Source organism: Lepidochelys kempii, chromosome 15, assembly GCF_965140265.1.
Source record: "Lepidochelys kempii isolate rLepKem1 chromosome 15, rLepKem1.hap2, whole genome shotgun sequence".
NCBI lineage: Eukaryota > Metazoa > Chordata > Testudines > Cheloniidae > Lepidochelys > Lepidochelys kempii.
In genome coordinates, this window is record NC_133270.1 from 17,609,417 (window position 1) to 17,622,021 (window position 12,605).

At 42.6% G+C, this 12,605-nt stretch overlaps 1 protein-coding gene across 5 annotated transcripts in view; it reads left to right on the forward strand.

Annotated features, from left to right (window-relative positions):
• Nucleotides 1-12,605, forward strand: part of LOC140898940 (uncharacterized) — an 82,042-nt gene that overhangs the window by 38,711 nt on the left and 30,726 nt on the right. For 3 of the 5 annotated variants that reach the window (XM_073313563.1, XM_073313564.1, XM_073313560.1), the window contains exons 3-6: nt 6,666-6,717; nt 6,815-6,917; nt 8,450-8,613; nt 12,244-12,489. In XM_073313563.1, the coding sequence (XP_073169664.1) occupies nt 6,666-6,717; nt 6,815-6,917; nt 8,450-8,613; nt 12,244-12,489 (565 nt within the window). The remainder of the gene's footprint in view (nt 1-6,665; nt 6,718-6,814; nt 6,918-8,449; nt 8,614-12,243; nt 12,490-12,605) is intronic. The other 2 variants (XM_073313565.1, XM_073313562.1) reach the window with 2 other exon arrangements.

Below are 12,605 nucleotides of genomic sequence, written 5' to 3' on the forward strand. Positions count from 1 at the left end.
GGTTTATTCCGTTGAGCCAGAGTGAAGCTTTCTGGGGAGACTCCAAGTTTCTGCTACACTGTTGCTTTTGTTTAGTGTTTGGGGAGGGAATGAAAGCATCAGTTGTTAGATGGCCAATAATTCTAATTACTTTTGGCCATGAGGCCTGGCTTGAGTAGCAGGGGGTTTTATTTTCTTTCCCAAGCCCCAAGAATAAGAGACATGTTCACCTTATTTAATTTTAATCATGCCCAGTGCCATCAGACTTTTGCTCGATGGTTGCAACTCATGGGGGAAGAGACATTTCACATCTGTGCACCCTGCCAAGGAACGGATTCTTATGATAACCCTTCAGTTTACAACCATTTCACGTGAAGGGAAGCCTCTTATTTCCAAACACACACACCCCATATACATTAATTTAAAAGTTAATATCCTCCCTGTATTTCCACGTGGTGGGCAGAAATGATGAAGCAATGTTTCATCCAACACAAGACCCAAATAATAGTGACTGGGCAGGATATAGAGCAGGACTGACCAACTGGTTGCCAGGTGGCAATTCTTACTGCTGTAATACATTTCTGGGGAATCTGACTGACCTCTGAAAGTGTGCTAAAACCAGAATGGTTATCTGCTAATTGCTGCAGCTCTACACTGCGTACTATACAGAATCCAAGAAGCCCCTCTCTCCTTGCCTGCATGCCTCAATGCCCTCCATCTTTGTTTAGCCCATAGCTCTACACATTGGTTCTTTCCACTTAAATGGAGCTGTTGCTACTTCAGCAAAGTCTTGCTGGAAAAAATTTGCCTTTGTCAAAAGTTTCTACAGAAAATTTCAATTTTTCAGAAAAAACAACAACCCACCCCCAATTTTTCAGCTAAAAGCTTTGATTCAGAAAGGTCATTGTGGTGCCTCACATGAGCTGAAGTGTGGGGGCATGAGGCGCCCGTTCTCCTCTGTGGATGGGACTGCCTGGCCAGACTAAATCTCCCATGATACACCATGGTCTCCCTGTATACTGAGCTGCTGCAACGCATCATGGGAGTCGTAATCTCACTGGATACCCAGGCCCAAGGGCAGGTATAAGGATCTGTGGGTTTAGTTTAGTCAAAAACACTCCAAGTAATGTAATCCTGATTACCCTAACCAGACTGGGTTGTTCATGGTTGTAAAGGGGTGGACTCACTGCTAGAGCATCTCCTTGGGGCTGGGTTTGGCGCAGCATCTCTCTCCTGTTGCGTGACTCTTGCCAATAGTGGCAGCGGTCCGACAGTCATCTGCCTTTCCTCTTGACTTGGCCCTCCACCCAGGTAACATTTAGTCCTACCCTGACCAGGGTAAATAAAGAGTCCAATAAACTAAATTCTCCACCCTTATCTGAGCTCATGCCTCAGCAGGTTCATCACCCCTTCCCCAGGTTCTGTAAGGTTGTCTGCCACTCTAGTGCAGACCAACACCGCTCAGGGCTTTTTCCCCTGGTGGCCTGGCTCCAAATTCTACAGTCTGTCTCCCCTTTTGTCAGGGGGTTTCCACATCACCTTTCTCAGTGGTCAGTAGGGAAACCCAGGCTTTCCCCCTACTCTAAGTTCTAGTCCAGGGACCCTGTGATCAGCAGGTAAAATCTGTTTCTTAGACTTCTCACTGTCTCCCTGGACTTCTTCCTACCTTGGCCTTCCTTCAGACCCTTTCTCTCATCTCTTCCCTAGGTTTACAGTACATCTGCTTCTCTCTAAGTGCTTCCTTTGCTCGCCAGCAGCTAGAAAGGGACTGCAGAGCTCTCACTCTCTGTCTCCCTAAAGTCCCTGTGTGCTCCAGGCTTCCTTTCTTTATACAAATCACCCATCTCCTTATCCAGCTGGTACTGATCTTTAATTGGGCCTCATCCACCCCACCCTCCAGGAATGACCCGTGGGTTGATTGGCCTCTCTGTCGCACATTAACCCTTTCATCACATGGTGTGGAGTAAACACCCCATCACACTGGCCCAAGTTCATGGTTATAGAAGGGTGTCCCAAGTTTTGAATTTTGAAGGTGAATGTTTCTTCACACTCTTCCTTCACCCCAGTCTCCAGCATGTCCAGAGAGAGATATTCCAATCTATACCTAGTGAAGACAAGTTCATTCTTCTGGGAGGCTTTAATGCCAGAGTTGGAAAAGATAGTGAGGCTTGGAGTGATGTAATAAAGACCAATGGAGTCAGAAAAATGAACAATGGTCTCCTCCTACTCTGCAAGTGTGCTACTCATGAGCTCGTTGTCACCAACCCAACCTTCAGCTATGCTAACAAATACAAAACTTCTTTGATGCATGCAAGATGAAAGCACTGGCACCTGATTGACTGTGTTACTATACAGCAAAAGGACATTAAGATCACCAGAGCCATGCCAAGGGGCAAAGAGTTGGACTGACCACAGGATGATCAGAGCCATTTTTAATTTACATGCTGTTACCCCTCAGTGAAATAATGCTGAACAGATTACACCAAAATTAAACATAGCAAAGCTGAGAACACAGCAAAGGCATTTCTCCAAGAAAAGCTGAGGGAAAACTTAGAGGAAAAAATGGATAGCATTACATCATCACGCAACATTGCACTTGACATATGGAATATATTCAAATTAGCCATTCTTCAAGCCCCAGAAGAAACTCTAGGTACAAATGAAAGTTGGCCCCAGGATTGGTTTGATGAAAATGACAATGAAATCAAAAAGATCCTCAAGGAAAAGAATGCTGGGTTTCTGTCTTGGCAAAATGACAAAGAATCAACATCAAAGGAAGATAAATTCAAGTATTTGAAAGAGATGGCTTAAGGATGGTTTTGTGTCCTACAGGATAAATGATTGGAAAAGAAGGCAGAAGAAGTACTGTTTCAGAGTAACATCCGTGTTAGTCTGTATTCGCAAAAAGAAAAGGAGTACTTGTGGCACCTTAGAGACTAACCAATTTATTTGAGCATAAGCTTTCGTGAGCTACAGCTCACTTCATCGGATGCATCGGAGCTGTAGCTCACGAAAGCTTATGCTCAAAAAAATTGGTTAGTCTCTAAGGTGCCACAAGTACTCCTTTTCTTTTTAAGAAGTACTGTGTTATGCTGATACTAACAACACAAAAATGTTTTATGATTCCCTGAAGGAATCAAATTTGAATAATCAAAACCGGGAACAGCTCCACTAACAAGTTCAAATGGATCTTACCGTAATCAAGGACAAAAGAGGTATCTCTGAAAGATGGGTGTAGCACTTTACTGAGCTACTCAACCATCCCTCTATTATCAAGCTACAAGTGCTAAAGGAACTGAGCCATCACTCCATAGGTGAAGAAATTGCACAACTACCTACCACTGAGGAAGTGCAATAAGCTATCAGACAAATTAAGTCAGGTAAATCACCTGGCAAAGAGAATATACCAGCTGAAATCTTTAAACTTGCAGGCCCCCAAACTGTCAACTATCTATGTGAAATCAATAAGGATAACTGGGAAGCCAAGGAAATTCCACAGGATTGTAAAGATGCAGTCATAAATAAAAAATCAAAATAAATGCAACAACTGTGACAGTGGTAACTACCAGAGTATCTCCTAGCTATGAGTCCTGGCTCATATTTTGCTCAATTGGGTAGTCAAAACAGTGTTGGAGAAGTTTCTATCAGAGACCCAATGTGGATTTAGATCAGGTCAGAGCAACACAGATGTGATTTTCATTGTGACACAGATTCAGAAAAAAATTATTGAACAAAACACGGATCTGCATGCTATCTTCATTGATCTAAAAAAGGATTTGGCACTGTGAGCAGAAGTGGCCTCTGGAAAATTTTAGAAAAGTTTGGCTGCCCCATCAAATTTATTAATATCATACATCAATTCCATGAAGAAACAACTGGTCAAGTAATCTCAGATGGTGCCATTCTAAACCATTTCCCATATCTAATGGGGTGAAACAAGACTGTGTGCTGGCACTGTTCCCTTTTGTTCTCTTCTGTGTAGCTGTTCTGAATTATACAATGGACAAGCTTCAAAAGGGCATCTACATAATGTACAGAACTGATGGGAAAGGCTTACTGCAAAGACAGAAGTTCCTGAAGAACTCCTATGTGAAGTCCTTTCTGAGGATGACTGTGCTGTACTTAGTCATAGTGAAAGTGACCTATAGCTTATCTTTGGCAGGGTCTCAGCAGCAACTAAATAGTTTAGACTTACCATGAGCCTTGAAAAAACTAAAGTCCTCTTCCACCCAGCTCCATCAACAATTACTACCGAGCCAAACATCACCATCGATGGTATAGAACTAAAGATTGTCAACCAATTTATAAACCTTGGCAATACAAAGTGACAGTTCTCTGGATCAATAAATATGAAAGGCAAACAGGCCTTTGAAAGACCTTTTTCAATAGGCTACTCAACCAATGCACCATCAAACAGTCAACAAAACTGATGATATATAATGCAGCGGTGACAGCCGCCTATTTAAAATGGGTGTGAAACATGGACTGTTTACCACAGACATATTAAAAAACTTGAAAAATTTTCACATGTGCTATCTCGGCTCGATCCTGAAGGTCCACTGGTGAGACAAAGTCTCAATAATTAACGTACTTGAAAAGAGCAAAAAAACCCAGCATTGAGGCAATGATCATGAAAGCTCAGTTTAGATGAACAGATCATATTATCAGAATGGGGTATGATAGATTTCCAGAAAAGTTTTCTGTGATGAATTGAAACTCTGAAAGAATGGAGGAGGCGGGAGGATGTCAATGAAAACACTTCAGATATCCTTAAGCAGAATTTCACCTCATGCAGCATAAATACTGATAACTTTGAAGACATAGCCAGGGACAGATCTAATAGAAAGCAAGTGTCAATAAACACTCTGAAGAAGACAGCCATGAAAAATTGTTTGATTGATTGATTGAAAAAAGAGCCAAGCTTCATGTGAAATCTTCAGTGGAAACCTGCATATTCCTATGATAGCACTTTGATCTGGTCCTCACAGATTGGATTATACAGCCACATGGGAACATGTGATGCTGTTGTGACAACGGACACCCATACCAGTCCGAGCACTTTTTTCCCCCTTGTAGGACGTTTTAAAGGTGAGGTATTGGGGAAGAATGTCCCCCGCCTTCCATGAGTTCATCTGAGAAACCGAAGTAAGATACGTAGCATGTGACATGTGATATAATGGTATGAAGTGGGTATCTTGGTGGTGGTGGTGGGGGGCTCTTCTGGATTGCATCTTTGGCTGCCAACTTTCTGGACACACACTGCTTCCCCTTTAGTCTCGGTGGGAACGGTACTAGTGGTACTCCAGGGGTTCTGGGACAGTGGATAGACAAGCAGAGACTTGAACAGAGCAGATAGCATGGAAGGAGGCCTCTAGTAGCCCTGTAGGCCTGAGATGATTCTGATGAGAATCAGACTGTCTTCTCTGGCATCAAACTTAGAAACTGTAGAAAAGAGTTAAATGTTCTTCTCCTTTTATAAGGATGTTTAATTTCAGTTGTTTGCACCCTTGTTTCAAGATGTCTTCTGTAAATTAAACTCCATGACCCTGACTTGGAGGTACGGCACAATCTTGTTCTTGTATTTTTCACTTGTCCTTTGAGCACTACTTAAGCCATGCTTCTAACTACTCCTTCAGGTCCTCCTTGCATGTAGTTACATGTACCTGGAACTATTTTACTGACCAGGTCAGCAATGCCAATGTCTCCGACCTTTCTTGCTCCAAGACCCTTATCTCTTCCAAATTGCCGGTAAACCCTGGTCCCACTGCAGCATCCCCAAAGGGAAACATTAGCTAATGAATGACTGAAAATCTTTATTAAATGTAATAAATTATATGTGGGGGGAAATGCTGTATGTCTGCTTTTAGATTGTAGCCTTCAGGGGAGGACCTTAGTGTTCTTACATGTCTGTAAAGTGCCTAGTGCCATGCTGTTATACACCTAAATAATTATCTTAGGTCAGAGCACTTTGATCTCTGTTAGTACCTGGGGAGTTCTGAGCAGTGGGGAGTGTTTTGATTCTTTCAGAGGCATCTTGAAGTTCTAGTTCACCACAACTGTAGTGATGCTGGCTGTTCTATAATGTCAGTTTTAGAAGAAGAAATCTTGGATAAGAGCTTGTTAAGGAATCTTCTTTTGGTTTCCTTCAGTCTTTGACAAGTTCTCTTACTTGGGAATGAGCTGCTGTTGTTTTCCTTAATACAATTTTCATAAAAATAAATAACATTTGCCTCTTCTTGGCTGAGAATATCTCAGAATGCTTTGTTCTATATAATAAAATGTCTGGTATGGTGAAGCCAATGAACTGTATCAGAGCTTGAGACCCAGGGGGGACTACATATTTTGCAGTATGCTCTACTTAGAGAAGTCAAAGTTCCACCCTTCTAGGGAGGACAGGTGTTGAGACTTGGGATATCTGAAATAAACTCCTGTTTCTGCTGCAGATACCTTGCAGATTCTTAAAAAAGTAATTCTTCTGCCTTAGCGGACTCCCTGATAAGATGGGGATAACAATTGCTCCTTAGCACACAATCATTGATGCAGAGAAAGCTGTAAAGTGCCATGGATAGACATGCTAGTGCATAGTTGTTCTGTTGTGTTTTCTCCTATTAAAATGAACATGGATGAGAACTTTTCTCCTATGGACCCTTAGCTAATTCATGGGATTGTTGCTGTCTTTTCCTCAGGCAGAAAATGTGCCTCAAAAGGAACCCTTCCAATGCACACAGTGACCAGGAGGTTAGTGCTAATTCTTTTGGTGATTTTGTTTCTCTTGCACATTAGCTGTTACGCTGTCTGTCTGTAGATGTTTACTGGGGCGTGTTCTGAGTTGTAGAATGGGATCCAGAACTCCGCCATAGATATCAATGAGCTCCAACTTGTGGTGCCAACTCGAGAGAATGAAAACAACAATCACACTGTCAGCCAGGACCAAGCAGGTAAGCTGGAGAGTATGTTGTTTCAACCCATAGCTCCTTGCCCATTAAGTCAAGTCAGTCTCTCTCTCTGAATCTTCCTCTTCAGCTGTGTGTGTGGAGATGCAGTGTGAGCTGTCACATATTAGAAAGTGTTTGGTGTGGAATTACCCCCTTTTGCCCTCCCTCTTGCTGGTAGAGTAATTCCCTGGCAAGGAATACTCAGAAGTGTTATTTCTGAACTCTGTCAACAGAAACTGTCATATCCATGGCACAATGCATACACTTGGTTAGCAGGGCAAATGTGGCCTTGGTTCATTCTGTCATATTGCTGGCTTAAAAACACCTGTGAAATCTTCAAGAGTTGTGGTTTTTTCCCCCACCACCCTCCCCTTTGTGTCATCTGGAGAGCATGGCTGTCTAAGTACTGGGTTTGGAACACTCAGATTCCCTGGAGCAGTCACAGTTCCAAAGTTTTTTCATGTTAACGTTGTGGATAAAATTGCTCTGATCCAGAGCGAGCCATCTACAGAACCCCAGTGAGTGACAGTAGTGGGTGCTGGGATACTTTGACTATAACTCATAGGTCCTTCATGGCTGGTAAAAGCCAATACAGAAGTACTGGGTCTAATGTTGGTGGAGATTGTCCATCAATGTTTCCCTCCAGAGAGACAAAGTGGCTGAGATAATGTTGTTTATGGGACCAACTTCTGTTGATGAGAGAGACAAGCTTTCAAGCTTACACAGAGCTCTTCTTCAGGTCTGGGAAACCTACTCCAAGCGTCACAGGTAAATACAAAGTGGGATAGATTGTTTAGCAGAAGTAGTTAACACATATTTCAAGGGACCATTCAACGTGAAATAGCCCACTAATGGTCCCTTGAAATGGGACCTTGAAATATGTGTTAACTACTTATGCTGAGCTGAGTTTGTCAGGCCTGTTAGGAGCTGCTGTTACAGCTATTACCAGCAGGACAGTGGGGTGGGAGGAGGTATTGTTTCATATTCTCTGTGTGTATATAAAGTCTGCTGCAGTTTCCACGGTATGCATCCGATGAAGTGAGCTGTAGCTCACGAAAGCTCATGCTCAAATAAATTGGTTAGTCTCTAAGGTGCCACAAGTACTCCTTTTCTTTTTGCGAATACAGACTAACACGGCTGTTACTCTGAAACCTGTTACAGACCAGTAAACCCTTTGCCAGCTGGCACCAAGCCACCTGTGTGTCACAGACGTTCTTGTGAGATCCCAGTTCAAAATCCCAACTCTGTGCTGACAATCTTGCTAACAGTTTCCAATCTCCCTTTGTTGGGAAAGGTCACTGAGAGGATCTCTAAAGGGCTTTGGTTTTAAATCCTTCTGATTTCCTAGCCAAATTTCAGCAGATTAGGACAAGGCAAGTGGTTGAATGATTGAATTTTTTTCAGATCTGGGTGGCAGCCAAGGGCTGATTTTTTAGGCTGGGTTAGAATGGGAAGAGGAAGGTGGGCTATTTGCCCAGCCTAAACAAAAGGAGACGGTCACTTAAAAAATCTTTCTATGTCTTTCCTTGCCTTAGTCACTTCCTCTGGAGGCAGCGCAGAACACTCTTCTCAGCCTACTGACCCAGACATGCCCTCTCCTGTGTCAGCCGTGACCACTGAAACGGGGAGCGATGAAGTATTTATTATTTCAACCGGCCCTGGTGCCAGCGGGTTGAGTTTTACCACATACAGAATACAGGTAGACACACGTGGAAGTACCATAGGAAAAGATTTCTAGTGGTTGGAGGAAGGAACTGAGCGTCAAAACTCCCAGGTTCCAGTCCTGGCTCTGTCACTAACTTGCTGTGGGCAAGTCATATAACCACACAGTTCCTCAATCCGTCAGTAATATTATTTACCTAACTTGCAGCACTGTTGTTGTTGTGGCTGATTTGTGTTACTGTAGCTCCTAGGTTGGGAAGCTTAATAAATGTTTGCCAATAAATTGGGTGCTTTATGTGTCAGGGCTCTTTACAAACGTTTTTTTTTTAATTTATTTTTAAAATTTAAATACTGTAACGTGGCTTCCCTACTTTTTTTGGGGTGTGTGAGTGTTATTTTAGCATACTCCCTTGCAGCTCTTACTGATGTTTCTTTGCAAACACATAGGGTTCAAAAATCCTTTTGCTTGCATTTCCCTTGAGCACCCAGGGTGGTGATGAACATATGTTTCTGAAATCGTTCTGGGATCAACACTTGCTATGTAAGTGTAGAAGCATGACATAGTGCAGAAGCACACCAGTCCGTCATGTAGCTCATGTGACTTTATCCCTGGGTACAAAGTATGGGGTGCCTGCATCCCTGGCCTTGGCTGGAGGCCAGCGTAGTCCGCTAGGATACAGTATTGATTAGGATTTTCCTAAAGTATTAATAATGTACATGGATCTCTACAGAATTACATCCATTAATGAAAAACAGCCAGCCTGTAGAACAGTGAAAACTTACATGACTATGGGCCACTGCTATTTTTCTTAAATTAGCCTTCTGTATCATCGGCAGGGATTTATTCACTAAGACCCATTAAAAATGTTTTAATGCTCTAATCCAGTGTTTCTTAACTTTTTTAATATCAGGGACCAGCTTCCTGCTTCCCTAAACTGGGTCAGGAAGATCTCAGGGAAGATCTCAGGGTCCACAGAGCAGTCGTTGAGAAACACTGCTCTAATCTACCATTCTGTAGCTGCATTAAATCTTAAAATATTTAAGGTGTAAAAGAGAAGAAATAGTTTGCATAGATAGAAGTCAAATTTTTTAAAAGTTGTGCATAGCTTTAAAATTCTTACATTCTCTAATATCTCCTTTCCACCTACATCATCATCCGTGGCACAATTTCACAGAGGTGGATAGGACGATAGAGTGGAAATTGGCAAGATTTGTGCTTTCTCGCCAAGTATGACTCTATTGGTGAGAACTCTATCCGGTGCTGATGAGATGAAACCTCAGTTTGTTGTGGATAGATGGAAAATCCATATTCTCTTTCCTCCCATTTAAAAAAAAACAATGAGCATCCACAAATGCCATAAAAATCATTGAGCGGTGGATGCTCGCCTTTCAAAATCAGGCTATTATTTCCTCTCCTCTCCAGCCCCCAGCTGCTAGAAGATACTTAAAATGTGAAAGTAAAAGACAAAAGATTTTTTTGATCTGAAGAGAAACCAGAGTACACTTGATCTTGGACAAAAGGCTTAGAAGGAGCGATCTTATGTTACTGCTCAGGAGTGCTTCCCACAGCATGTTCTTAGCTAGGTAGCTAAAGAATCTGGATTAGGGGTTTATGAATCCATACTTGTTGCCTGATAACAGTGGTAGGCCTGGATAGGAAGAGGCTAAGAAATCCTTCTAAATGCTAGATTTTCAGCATGGTTGAGACCCATCCTCCCTGTTTTGGAAGCAAAATGTACCTACAAAATGGCTTGCAGCAGGCCCACATCTAAACAGCGGCACTTCAGACAAGCTGATTCGCACCCTCATTCTACAAGGCAGAAGTGCAGCTACTCAGGTTTGCACTCACGATTGGAATGTACCCGATGCACATTGTTGGGGGCACAAATTGCATCTGCAGAAAGAAGGCGGTCCTGAAAAATGTCCTCTAATCCTCATTTATATTGCTCTGAATAGGTGGGCTCCTACTCTATCTTCCCCTCTATAATATGGTTTGTATGTGCTAGCTTCTGTAGGACAGCCTAGGCAAACGGTGCATGTTGTTATCCACCGGCATGCAGCTGCTTTTTTGGCTCTTACTCTGATATTATCCCAATGTTTATGGAGGTGTGAAGGCTTGAGCCTTTACAGTAGACAAGGATTCCAAACTCACTCACCTCAACTGAAATGCTTGTCTAGACAAAGTGAATCATAAGAAGCTTTACACAAAGATTATCTAAATCCTTTTACTGAGAAATAGTAGTTGGCCAGCGGCTCCCAAGCCTCCCACCGAGTGTGAGCCTGAGTTTTGCTGGGGGGCAGGGGGGTGGGTGAGAGAATGACAGGCTGGGTTTAAACATCCCCCTGCCCCCCCCCCCCCGAAGCTAATCTGCTGTTGGGAGTCAAGGGTACATCCAGGCAATGTGCTGGGTAAGTAAACAAACTTCTCTGCAGCGTCTCAGTACCTTTGGAGGGTAGAGGAACTACGCTGCAGGCCCTGAGGGAGAGAACTGGCAAGAGTGGAAGAAATGAATCCTGTACATGTGTTCCAAGGGAAAATATAGGACATGTAGACAACTGCTATAGAGAATGGAAACCATGTGACTGCTTTATTTATATAATCACTTTTAGCTCTGTGTTTATTGCCTTCACTCCACCATCTTTCCCCTTCTCATGCATTGTATTCTCTATTGATCTTAGATGTTTAATTCTGCGTATAAACTGAGTAGATCTTACAATGTGGATCTGTCCCCCTCTATTGGCTAGACCAGTGTTTCTCAACCTTTTTGGTACCAGGGACTGGCTTGCTACCTTCCTAAAATGTGTCAGGGTGGGGATATCTCAGAGACCAGCGTCAAACACTGGGGAAGACTACAGAAGCCTTTGGCTAAAAAATTTAAGACTGTTAGCTCAGGTCATTAAGGTTCATGGTTTTAGATCAAGAGACCTGTGAGAACCAAAGACTGACTGAGGGGAGCTGGTCAGGCCTTTAGGTTGACTGGTTGATATCCACCAGGTTCTCAAAGGTTCTGGACTCACAGTGCTTATTGAAAGAAATCCAACTCCATATTTTTTTTAAATAAATCTTATTAAAACTCTTAATAATGACATCAGTAAAACACAGTGCCAAAGCTAAGCTGATATTACTTATATTAAAATGAAAATAAAGCAATGCAACTACCAAATCAAGCTTAAAAAAATCAACAAATTAGTCTGCACCCTGGATTGGGTTTAAATAATCAAATTTAATTGTTCTAGAAATAATCAGTCCTTGAAAGTTCTAAGGAGAATTCTGAGAAGGTGGCTGTTTGGTAAATATCCCCATGGAGAAATGTAAACATGCCCTAATGCATTTGCTTGAGAGAACAGTCTCTCTGGCATCAAAGGGTTTTCTAGCTGAGTGGGAGATATTTTGAAACTGGCTAATCAAGGTAAAAATGTTCTTGTGTGGGCAGGGCAAGGCAATGGTGAACCTGGTGGGTTTAATGCTTTCTGTTCTGGCATGCTTTAGGCAGGTGCTGTCCAAGCTGCCCCACTGACCTATCTTGTCCCAAGAAAAGATGTGTTTAAAGAGCCAGAGTCACTTTCACAGATAGCTCAGTGTTTCTAAGTGCCATTAGGGCCTTTGCATGTAAAGTACTTTTGAGACCTTTGGCTGGAGATGTTGAAAGATTTCTCTGTTTTTCAGGACAAAAACCTAAAGAGAAGTGTCACAAGTCCAGCTTGTGTATCAGACTGGCTGACTTCTGATCATGTGGCTCCAGGAGCAGGTACTGTGGATAAAGGGAACACGCAGGCAGAGAACCATCATCCAAGGCAACGGACATGGAGTGCCCGCACATTTCATGACTTACTCACTCCGTTACCTCAGTTACAGAAAAAATGGTATAGCTGGACCACTAACAGTCCCTTCACTAAACTGGTAGACAGCAGTGTAAGTATCCACAAGGAGGGAAGGTGTGGGATTCAGACTGTGTGCTCCTAACAACATTAAAGACAACTTCCAAAGGGGCACTTTGTGCAATATAAAGACTCACCTACTTTTTGATG